The following is a 12,556-nucleotide window of genomic DNA, read 5'->3' as shown; positions in this document are numbered from 1 at the left end:
TTCGACAGCCCCCTCCCCTGTAAGTAATTACATTGCCCCTACAATTAGAGGCACACCTGGAAATCAAAACCTGAAAACAGACAACTTGCCAGTTCTTACACGATATGTAGACTATACCACCACATACTTTGAACTATTGCAGTGATAACAGCACATAGCCATCTCAGCGCATTTTTTAAAGTGGGCAGGGGACAGAAACAGAAGTGACTAAAGCAGCAAACAGAGCAACACAAGTTCAGTACTGAAGAAGTCCGGAGCCCGCTATAGCCCTAGCAAGCCAGGCTGCTCCGGAGCAACCGCTCCGCATGGATGGATAAAGTGAAGCGGAGCTTCTGCCGTCCTGACAGTTCCGCCCGTATGTAGCATTCACAGCCGACAGCTTGAATTCACACTCGGGCATGCTCAACATGACAAGGATGTTCTACAATTTAAAACAAGATGAAATCCTGTTTTTAGACAGGGAGCTAGAGAAATCCTCTAATTCATAGCCATTTTGTATGAAGTGACACACAGCAGAAAGGCACTCCACTCGCCATGCTTAGCAAAAGGCACCAACAGAGCTGGAATTAACAATAAACACAGGTATCCATGGACTTCTGACCCTCTGTACATTTTTCAACATACAAACTGTTTGCTCACAGTTGTTCATGCTGTAAGTATAGTACGTACAGAATGTTAACACACTCAAACACAGAAATGCTTAATTATCAAACTTTAATTCATAAGACTAATCTTACAGAATAAAGTAACAGGATAACCAGTCAAGGTTACACTTAAAAAATCCAGCAGTGCAAATCTAAGACTAAATATTTGTCATTTCCCCCTCCCCTGAAATAGGCAATAGATAATTTAAAAATACCATAAAACATGGTACTTACATATTCCATTTAAAATAAATCTGCAGAGGACACAAACAGTCTAAAACTTTTTTTTTTTGTTTTTGACTAGAAAATCAAAGAATGAATTGCTTAGAATACTGGTAAGACATAGTAAACTTCCATGAACCACAGAAAGCAAATCCTTGGCTAGAAGGTAAAATGGCCACGTGTTTCCTACAAGACTTGCTACAGCGCTCCTGGTCCCCTCCTCCTTCCCCCAGTGACGAGGATGTTAATTAACAAAACAAGATACAAGCAGTCTAATTCCGAAAGGCTCGAGTACTCAGCGCACAATGAAAACAATCCCACTGAAAAATAAAGATACGGGTAAAGGAAGAGAGAAGCAAGCAACAGAAGGAAAGCTGGAGAACAAACCTTGCTGCCCGGCGTTGGCACGACAAGCAGCCGGAGCGCAGAGCATCGAGCAGGCGCCCGGCTGTGCCCTCACGGCTGCGTCCCCAGAGCCGGCGGGGGCCACCGGGAGAGGGGAGGGAGAACATGCGACAGGCCATCCCCAAAATACGGCACCTGTGAGACTGTGTCACTGCAAGTGAATTGTTCCTCTTTGGCCACTGCGGTATGAAACATGGATACGAACTGTGTAAACGATAGAACTGAACAGGTTGCGGCGGTGCCTCACAAGTTATAAACTATTGCGTGTTAACAGCTTATGTAATTCTTTTTCTTCAAACCACCTTTTCTCTTTCATGACAGTAACATTTTAATAATACATTTCTCATAAGACTATGTCGCTAAGAGAAAGTAATGATTTACTTTAATCTTAAACTTGGTATGAAAAACTTGCAAGTAATACAAGATTTTCATACAAGATATGGTCTGTGCTCAAACCCAAACAAGGTTTAACGATATACATTTACATTCCTAATGAAATACTAATGCAGAAACTGTTTATGCTTGGGATGCACAAACAGATATGGAAGGAATACTAAACTCAGAACAAGGAGAGAAACAAGAAACCCATAGCATTGGACACAGAAAAGGGAAAGGAATGGCACACAGGCGAGCCGAAACACTCAACACCATCAAAGGCCTACGAAGAGCTCGGTAACTGCAACAGAACTCCTCACGGACAGTGTTTATTGCTACTGCACTGTAATGAAATGATGGCACCAAGAAGAACTGTAAAGGACACACTGCCTGTGCATTAAAAGCAACTGGGAAATTTGCATGAGGAAATATTGTCTTCTGTTGAAAACCCACATTTGCATTCCAGATACTTTAATCACCAATTAGTAAACCTAGCAAAGCACTTAATACAACTTCATAAGGAATAGCATCCCAAAATTAATGTTCATAAGGAGTTACACATATATACAACAGGGAGCTGATCTCCCTAGAAAGGCGTTAAGTTGTGATTTAACTGAAATACTTCAACTTTTGCATAAGAATCACCACAGATATTACCATATACCTCCTATGGAAATTACATGAGTGATCTGAAAACAACCTTAATCAGTCAACTTAAAATACTGATTGTATTTGCATTTTATTTATTACACTTGTATTTTACTGAGGACTAACTGCCAAATTCCTCCACAGGCCATTTGGCATCCTCAATCTGCCCTGGAAACCACCTTAACTCTAAGGGTAAAATCCAAAGTAAAGAGGCTAGAAAACAGCTCCCCAGTTAAACAAACTGGGACACCATTCAACTAAAGAGATGGCGTTTTCTTAGATGTTTATGATCATTAGGGTCAGTAAGTGCCTTTTAAAAATTGGTATATACCAGAAGATACAAAGCTCCACATCATTCCAAAAGAGGAATCTTTAAAGAGGTGCTGGTAAATTCAATTGGAATATTAATTTCAAAGAACTTCCAAGAAATGTACTATATTTAGCCAACAAACACCAATTAAAGCATTTTAGGTATCCCTTTCCTGTATTTTAATTCAAATTTTGCACATGGAAGAAGTGAAAGTTTCATTTTTCACATCAAATTCAACTAAAATAGAAGTACCTAAACAGGACCAAGTTTGATTTTCTTAATTTATAATATTTTTTCTCCATGTTTAAAACTGCTCTGTACTCTACAATTTTTATATGCATTTTCTTCTGATATCAATGATTTATTGTACCTGGCACAGGATGCAGAATAATCATGCCCCTGGAAACAGAGCCGACAGGAATGTTAAATGCGACATTGTGCTCCATGCCCAAGGTGCCCTTGTTGCCTCGACAGTGATTAGATCAGGTGGATATGCCCTACCTCAGCGCTGGCAGCAGAGCGTACTCACCCGTATCATGGCATCCAGCACAGAAGCCACAGGAACACTGGGGAACGGTTGGAATTAAGATACATGTCCTCTCAAGGGGCAAGCAAGTGAAAGGACAGGAAAGGAAAACGGAGCATGAATGGACATACAGACAGGTCCAAGCAAGTCAGGTAGTGAGTGGAAGCTGATAGTCACTGAACCAACAAGACTAGCAGAGTGCAAAGGTGAATCCAAATGACAGAAGCAGCTAAATGTCACTAGTTTTCTTTATACACCATATAAAGCATATGATGCAGTATTGCAGCACATACACAGATACTGAAATTTAAATTTTAGCCTTAATACTTGAATTGGCAATTAGTAAATAAAAAGTATAACAATTGCATTTAAGTTGTAATTACATCTCAAATTAACTCATAGCAATTCCATTACTGCATTCATACCCTTGCTCGGCGCTTTCAGGAGGAGGCTGCTCTAAGGAACTGACACGGTGCTACTTCAGGAAAGATTCGTGTCACAGTGAATTTATGTCAAGACACACTGCTGTTGGCTTGCATATAGAAGGAAAATATCTCAAGCTACAGGAATAATAAGCACATCAATAGTTTATGGATGTAGGATGTGGAACAACTTTAAAATTCATATTGAATGAATGTTCTAACTGAAAATACGAAACAAAAGCTGCTCATGTTGCTATCAATAGTATATAGGTAAATGTCACCTCAACCCAAATTCACTTTCAATAATATTAGAAAAAAACTGAAGACCCTTACGTCATAAAATGAACACTTTTCCCTGTCTATAATAAAATAAAAATAAAATAAATATCAATTTGGGAATTTGCACCTGCTGAATTTCAACTGGGCTATTTCAAGGAAAGTGAAAAATGGACAGGGGATATATTATGTTCAGCTATTCCTCAAAGGATGTCTCTCCTCGAGTGTCACAAAATGCTGAACTACTTGTATTGAACAAACATTAAGCCTACAGTGTTGTTAAAAAAAGAAAAAGTGATCTCTCAGATGCAGGTTCAACACACAGTAGGACTGATTTGGTCTGACTACGCAATACAATTTGTTAAGGGTGTGCACCTTTTCAGGACTGAAAGGTCCATTCAGAAAACCTGAGATAAATGGCACATTAATTGCTGAGATGACAGGCAGAGTATCACAAACCAAAGGCAAGGAATATTATTTCAGACAGAACTAGATGCAAGAAGTTCCTGAAAACTTGAGCAAAGAAAAATTGAAAGGTGATTTAAACTTTAAAAGATCAGTTGGTGGACAGACAGCCTAAATTTGGTATGACTTACTGAATAAGATTACCGTGAATTTTCAAATCCAGGTCACAAAAGACTACCACAATTATTCAGGGCCCAAATAAAATGACATTTTAGACATCTGACCACCCCCCCCAAAAAAACCCCACACAAAAACCCCACACAGGAAGGTCTCTTTGGTTCACTTCCTTTGCAACATCTGTGTTACTGCTCCAGTACGCTCATGCCAGACTATTACACAGTGCACTCTAGAGGTTCTTTTCCATCAACTAGGTAAGTGTCATCACAACAGCTGCAAAATGATCCAGGGCTGCAACATATATGATCAGGAAACAGCTCCTAAAATGTAGTCCCCCCCAGGCAGGAGGCAGAAGAGGAGGAGAGGAATGCAGGTGGGAAGAAAACAACTAAAATGGCACGAAACGGGACAGTAAGCAGCACTGGGTCATTGTGATTACAAAACATCCACAGTGGTATTCATCTGCTCCAAACATGCCAAGTACCAACCCAGGGCTTCTAGTGTATATATAAAACAAACAAGCAAAAAAGACCTTTGGGTTTAAAAAAAAAGAAAAAAAAAAGTTTTGCTACCAAAGATTCAAACCTGAAATAAAAGGCCCAGCAGAATATGGCTTACTGAACATCAATTTTGCATACTATTTAAAGTTTATTTTAAAAAACTGTTTCTGAAATTCTCAGTCACAACCAAGTAACTAAATTAAGTCTAATGCTTGTAACTTAAAGATTATGAAAATATTTTTGTTCCAACCATGTAAAAAATCCTCAATAATAGACTGTAATATTTTCTTTTCAAAACTAAAATGGAAGATCAACTCTCAGCAGATTTAAGTGTATTACACACAATATTTTGTGAATTAAGATTTATTGATTTCCATTGTATTTGCTTTAAATATGGTTGAAGCTGACTGCAGAAAAGGGATGCTGAAATTTAAGTTAAAAGTAAACTAATGGTGAAAGAACATCACCTCTGGCTTCCATCAATGCCTCGTTTATCATATTTTATTAATAAGTTCCAGGACTATCACATCCAGGGATGTTGGAGGCCTCTCCAAGCAGTGTCCTTAGCTTTGTGTCATTTTCCTGTGCCAGAGGTGAGCGTGCTTTCAAAAATACTGCCATTTCCCCAGCACCGTGTCTTTGATTGCATCAACATATTGAGTTGGTACCCAATAGACCCAGTAGTAAGATGCTTCTGTTGGGCCCAGCTGAAACGCCTGCAAAGTTAAAAATGACAACATTTACAAATGGGAAACAGAACAGCTTATACCAGTCAGACCGGACATCCAATTTATCCACTACAAAATCAAACAAGTCCATTGCATCTATTGCCTCCTTCAAATACTTGGTGCACACTAAAAATATTTGGTATGCAATTGAAGAAAATATTCCTCGGAGAAACGAAAACTGTAAAGTAACAATTAAAATGATGAGCTCTTTCATTTAAGATATCATAGCAGCAATGAAAACTCTTGACCGGTTTCGAGAAGTGGAGGAACATATTCTGGAAGTCAGAATCCGAAGCATAACTCAAAGGTAAGCCTCTAAAGCAGTTACCAGAATGCACAGAGCTAAGAAGCCGGAAGGGAACTAAGGCAATGACCATGTTTTAAAAAAATGAATCTTCACAGAATTTTTTGTATTTAGACAAAGTATTACTCTCTACTTGCATCAGAATAAATAGGAGAGGAGTGTTACAGCATGACAACAACTGCTATCCTTGTTTCAGGATAAGAGTTTACTATAGTATAATCTAAAGAAGCCATTGTTCTACACGGGTGATCAAAAAAAAGAAAAAAAATTAAGTATTTGGACAAAGACTAGATCAGCTCCCTCCTGAAGACAGTAATTTTAAGCTACAGCATTTCCCTTTTCTTCCCTTAAAGAGAGAAGCAGACTTTTGTACAAGGAACTTACTGCATTTTGGAAACAAAACCTCAAAAGAAACTAGAGATAAAAAGAAACACCCCGGAACTCCAGCAGAATTAGCTCTGTTCTCTTCAGAAATATATTATTTTTCTAAACTCAATTATCAGTAATTCTTTTTTCCACGTTTAAGTTTCTGAATTACTGCAAAATCAAGTCTCTATTTTTTCTAACCTCTAACAAATCCTGTTGTTTATATAAAGAAAATAGAAACTAGCATTAAACGAGATATAGGAAAGAAAATACCACTAATGCTAAGAAATCAAACTAACAGTTTCTTGACAAATTGACCTCACTACTGTGTGAGGGAGGGCTTTTATTTTGTATTTTTAAAGGAAATGATTGGCAGCAAGCATTATCAAAGAATACTAATTCATAGTTATAGTGAAAGGAAGGTAGTTCTCACAAACCAAAAATTTCTATGCCAAGGTCTTTTGGAGGAATATAAGAGAAGCATAACAATTTATATGCTTACTTAAAATTGCACCTCACAAAAGGAAAAACAAAAGCAAAATGAAAAAAATGAAAGTGGGACTAAAATGGGATACATCTTTCTGGAAGAGTTTAGTGTTCCATGTTCACATTGTAGGCTGACCTTTCTTTTGAAAGTCTGCCGTACAGTCCCTTTGTTTAAAAGTATTATGACGCTCCATTTTAGGAAAATACTGTTTTTTTTTTTTTTTTTTTTTACTGTCATTATACTGTCATAACAAGATGGAGGATATTAAGTAGCACTAATAATTGTGTGAAACCAGTCAAGATTTCCACAAAGTAGCAGACGTTCATTACACACTACCCAAAATTTTTACATCACGACAGCAGACAATACCGACGTTCCAACTTTTCACAACACATGACGTTTGTATTACTATCAGTCTTGGACTTACTCTAGCTTAAAAACCGCATTTCTGTGTATTTGCATGAAGTAATTAGATTGATATTATTAAAGAAGAAGGATTACTTACCATCATGTGATAATCCTCATGTCCTTCAATAGGTTCACTCACCACATTTTTAATGGACCCCATGGGTAACTTTTCCGTTCTCTCTACATTAAAATTGATCAAAGTATTATTTCTGATATATAAGGCAGTAGTATTTCATGTCAACTTTAAATACCACCTCTACTACTTCCAAGAGGATCTCATGTCAGCAGTCTTTCCTTTTAGGGTGAACTTTGGATATCTGCTGCTTGGAAGCCAGTCTGCCACATTAGCACAAATCCCACAACTGCCAATAATTCAAAGAAATCTACACGTGTATCACAGAATTACCCAGATTTTTATGTCTCTGCACCATATTAAGTAAATTCAGTCTACCTGCTTTAGGCCTTAATTGACTGAGGTGGGGGGGGCAGAGGGCGGGGGGCAGGCTTTATTTAATATAACTCCGTAAGTAACTCCACTCTGATCAGCAGGATTACTCACCATAGTGAAAGTAAATCCAGGTGTAAGAATATGCAGGACCGACTATAAAGGATTAAACTAAGCTTTATGAAAAGGACAAGGCTGAAAAAAACTGAATGAAGATCAGCTAACTCTTTGGAAGTCTACTCCCGGTTTTACTCTGAGGTAGTGTTCAACTGTCACTATAAAAAGACAGGGAAGGAAGTTAATGAGGAGTAAATAGGGAAAGAAACAAAAGAAACTGAACACCCCCCACCCCCTACAATTACATATTAGGCTAATGTCAGCCAGTCAGATGTAACCAACGAAAATGCCAAAGTATGTGGTTTATGACTGATTTCTTCTGTCTCACTTATGTCCTCCATTCTTCCTGAAGACTTAAATCCAAGAACCTTCCCTTCAATTCCAGCTTTCACTGTCAGCCTAAAATTATCTTCTTGGGTACAAGACAAAAAAAAAACATAAACACTCTACAAAGGAGAAACAGAACAATGAATTCCTTAGGTATGAATGATTTTTTAATTTGTGTGAGCCAGAGGAGAGCACCTACTTATAAAAAACACACAGGGAGATGAACAAATACATAGTTTGTATCTTGTAAACCAGTTTGTGATGCAAAAAACAAATATTCTGCATCTCTGTGCTTCAACTAAGCTCACTCTGAACTACCCCAGACTCATTCACTTGAGTAAAGAATTTTACTTTGCACTCATTTTGCTTTCAGATCCATTACTCTTCACAAGATCTCAGCAACAGACAAACTCGTATTATCAATGCCTCTATGAAAAGCATATAGAGTATCTGAGAAACATCTAGCTATAACAAACCTTAGACTACAAAAGCGTAAAGTGGTCTGTGAAGCACAGGAAGGGTGAGTGGGAGAGACTGTTTCAATCTTCACAGACTAGCCAGTCAGAAATGGTGTTAACAGGTAGCTGTGTTTATTTTAGCCCATATGTGCTGGCATCTGCCACGAATTTCTCTGAGCAGGAAGGAACTTTTTCCCCACAACAGCCAGCAATTACAAGTGTTCCCTAAAGGAAATAAGTTGCTGCTAATTTTGGGAAGTAGGGTGACAGGTTATATTAAAGACAGATGATTACAAGAAGAATCAAATTTCATATTTAAGAAACACTAACCCAGAACACTCCAGGAATACTAAACTTGGAACTGGTCTAGAAGGTGGGATGAAAGAATTAATTACTGAAATACTAATCAAGTATTTAGAACACATTATTGATAATGAAAAAAACTCAGCTGCCCAGCCTATAGAGAAAAAAATACAAGGTCTCCATCACTTAGCCCAGAAGAAATCTCTGCAATAGATTTGATACTGAAATAGATTTTAAAGCCAGAAAATCTTCACAGTCAAGTCTGTCCTACACAGGAAAGGTCAAAAACTTCCAAGATTTCTGCTTACTTTGGAAATAACGTAGCAGCTAGAGGTGCCATCCAAAGGTAATATTACTATCCAATTAGGTTATTTTACTGGGACAGTGAGCAAGCACTTCTATTCTTCTTGCTCATCATTATAATATTGCCCTGTCCTGGTCAAATTAAAGGGGGCTTCCTTTGGAGGCAGGGGGATTATCTGAAACATCCTCAGCAATGCATGTTATCACCGCAGCACTTTCACCTCCTCCTGGCACCACTCAAGATGGTAAACTGATTCCTCTGCACAGCAACACATGCCATAGTTTCTGCAGTTGTACATCACTGAAACAAGACACCCAACTAATTTTGGTTGAAAGGACAGATAATGACAGAAATGCCAGCAATCCTAGCTTTATTCCCAGTTCTAAGATTCCTTTTGGGGTCTTAGCCAAGTCATTGAGCCTCTCCATGATGTGGGGATCAAACCAGTGCTTATGAAGTGCTGTCGAGATATGCTAGAAATGCCAAATATTATAATATACAATCAGGAGCTATGAACAGCAGACTGGAAAGTAAGCCATACCAGCAAAACTGAACTCAAGTTTTTCAAGAATAGAAGTAAAAATCAGATAATGTTCAAATGATCAGAGAGAATGACATTTGAGAAAAGGATGCAAAATTTAGTTTTGAAGTATTCAAATACCAATATTATTTCTTAAATGCAAACCAGAAGTATTTTCTGGTGTGAATAAATTGTACAAATCCCTACTATGAACTATTTGTCTCAGTTTTAGAGTTGCTCACCTTTTGTACCAATCCATAGCTGGTCTTGCTCAAGTTTGAAGGTCAATCTTACTTTCCCCCCTGACTTGTTGTACATGCCAGATAACGGCACTGTTGGCAGGCGCTCCTACAAAAAGGCAGCATAAAGAGTCATGGTGAAAGACTTCAACAGGAAAAACTGTATCCTCAGCTTTTTGAGCATAAGGACTATCCACTGTTTTCTACTAAGATTGCAAAGAAAGACAGAACCAGCAAAGAAGGCCTCAAACCAGAATAAATTAGTTCTTTTCTGATTATGACAGTGTGATTTATTGCACAGATTATTTACTTACCTGAACACCTTTAACAGAAGGCATCACATCATCAGGTTTGCCTTTATCCAATACTTTTCTGTGTTGCTACAATATAAAAACAGAAATTAGAATTTATCCAAATACAAGAGAATTCTACAATTTATTTCAGACTGTAGCCTTGACCATATCCCAATAGCACTATGAGACAGTTAAGGCCTATTCACAGTCATTTATCACACAGAAAATGGTTAATTCTCAAAGTTAACCGAGCACTTTCTATGAAAATCTTAAGAAATTATATAAGCTAATAAAATCCCAATACGATGCAAAGGGTAACATCCCTTCTAGAATATATATATATATATATATATATATATTAAAAAAAATTCTCACTTTAATATCATACATGCTGAATCAAATAGTTGGCATTTGGCAAGACAGTTTTAACAGTCAAGTGTTATGTTCAGTGAATGGCAGAAAACCCCTTATATTTGACAGTGCAACATACCGCAAGACAGCCACAGCAGATTAGAGCAGTAGTAACTAAGAAAAACATGCTCACAGCTTTTAACTTGCTGAGTACCTTTAAATAATGATGGGACTTACAGTGAACGTGAACTATGATAGATTATAGAAAAACAAAAGCATGTTTCATAAAGGTTATAGATCAGTGATGAACATTTTAATTTTAAATCATATCTATTTTGAGGAAGGTGTGAGGCTGATAATACCTTGAGCTGAAAATCCTTTATCAGCCCCACAACATTGCAGCACAGCCACCAAAACAAGTGTTACTGCATTGCACTTCACTTCCTATTAGCAGACAGCACTTCCAAGATGTGAGAGGAGTATTCAACATTCATGTTCCCCTCAGCGCTGGGACAACTCAGGAAACTGCTCTTTGGGTATCCACTTTGAAGGCAATTTTAGAGATCAAACTATTTTATGGCAACAAAGATTAGTTAGCTTTTAAATGCAACTAACTTACGTTGTGTTTGAACTAACAACTACGAAATATTTCCCTTACTCCCCATTTCTCCTCTGAAATGCTAGAACATACCTTGCACCAGCACAACAGGCACCTTGCAAAGCCACAGCCTCTACTGGGCTAAATAATATTTCTACTGTTGCAACTCCTCTACAGAGAGCCCTTCCTCTAACATTTAACTACGTAAAAAAATAGCCTGCATTATACAGGACCAGGACCCAAAGGTAACAGCGGGATATCACAAGAGAACCATGTGAATCCTACAGTTCCCCCATACCAGGAATTATTGAAACAACAATAACCTTTTGTCTGCAAAGGGGCTCCTTTTTATTTTCTTCAGCCTTGACCTCCTGTTGAGCAGCTTCTTTGGGTGTATTTACTGCTAAAACATCATTGATAGTAGATCCAACAACCATTATCTTTGCACCATTTGTCACTTTGATTTCTCGTAACGTTTTCTCCTCCGGTAGAAGTCCCTTGAACATAACTTTCTGCATAGCAGGTGGGAGGCCTAAGAGGCAAGAATAAAGGTTACAAGCACACCCCACGGCTGGGGAACGCGGGCTGCGGCCGGAGGCAGCGCAGCACAGACCTGTGAGCGAGTGGATCTTCTGCTTCAGGTCGGCCCCCGTGCTGTCCAGGCGGAACTTCACGTCGTACTTGTTCTTGTTCCAGATGACCTTTAACTCCACCAGCTCCTTCCCGCTCTCCGAGTCGCTGCCGTTGCTGACAGACGCCTGCGAGAGGTCCGGCCGCTCCTCCGCCTCGGGCGGCCGCCCCGCCGCGCCGCCCTCCCCGCCGCCGCCGCCGCCCAGCGGCAGCTCCTCCGCCTCCATGCCCGGCTCCTCGGCACCTGCGGGCGAGCGCACAGGGAGACCCCAGCCGCCGGGCGGCCCGGCCCGGCCCCGCCTCCCGGCCCCGCCGCGCCGCGCCGCGCCGCCGCCGTCTCCTTCTCCTCCTCCTCCTCCTCCTCCTCCGCCGCCGCCCGGCCCAGCCCCGCCGCGCCCGCCCGCCTCGCCCCACCGCCGCGGCCGCCCGCGCCTACCATCGGCGGAGGGAGAGGCGGCAGCGGCCATGATGATTGTGTACAATCTGCCGCGGGGCGCGCCGGGAAACGCCCGTCGCCAGGCGTTGGGCCACGCCGGCCCCCGTAGCCCGCCCCATTTGACCCCTCCCAGCCGCCGTAGGCCGGCTCTTCAGCCCCGCCCGGCAGCCGGCGCGGGCTCCGTGGGGCCGTCCCGCGCCCGGCCCTCTGCCCCGGGACTAACGGCAGCGCCGTCGGAGGAGCGCGGGCGGGGAGCCGTGGTGCTCCTCCGAGCCTCCCCCTCGGGCGCGGGGGCCCTGCCCGGGGGGGGGAGGGGTGTTGCTGCGCAAGGC

General features: G+C 40.5%; 1 protein-coding gene across 1 annotated transcript; it reads right to left on the bottom strand.

The window, feature by feature from the left end:
• Positions 1-697: 697 nt before the first annotated feature.
• UBFD1 (ubiquitin family domain containing 1) lies at positions 698-12,373 on the bottom strand. The gene is made up of 7 exons (XM_064519993.1): positions 12,225-12,373; positions 11,772-12,032; positions 11,482-11,690; positions 10,231-10,296; positions 9,920-10,025; positions 7,301-7,383; positions 698-5,626 (listed from the first exon to the last, which is right to left on the bottom strand). The coding sequence occupies exons 1-7, from the start codon at positions 12,253-12,255 to the stop codon at positions 5,516-5,518; spliced, it is 867 nt and encodes a 288-aa protein (XP_064376063.1). The 5' UTR covers positions 12,256-12,373; the 3' UTR covers positions 698-5,515.
• Between the last annotated feature and the right edge of the window lie 183 nt (positions 12,374-12,556).

This window comes from Dromaius novaehollandiae, chromosome 14, assembly GCF_036370855.1.
Source record: "Dromaius novaehollandiae isolate bDroNov1 chromosome 14, bDroNov1.hap1, whole genome shotgun sequence".
In the NCBI taxonomy this organism is placed as follows: Eukaryota; Metazoa; Chordata; class Aves; order Casuariiformes; family Dromaiidae; genus Dromaius; species Dromaius novaehollandiae.
This window is presented reverse-complemented; position numbering and strand designations above follow the sequence as displayed.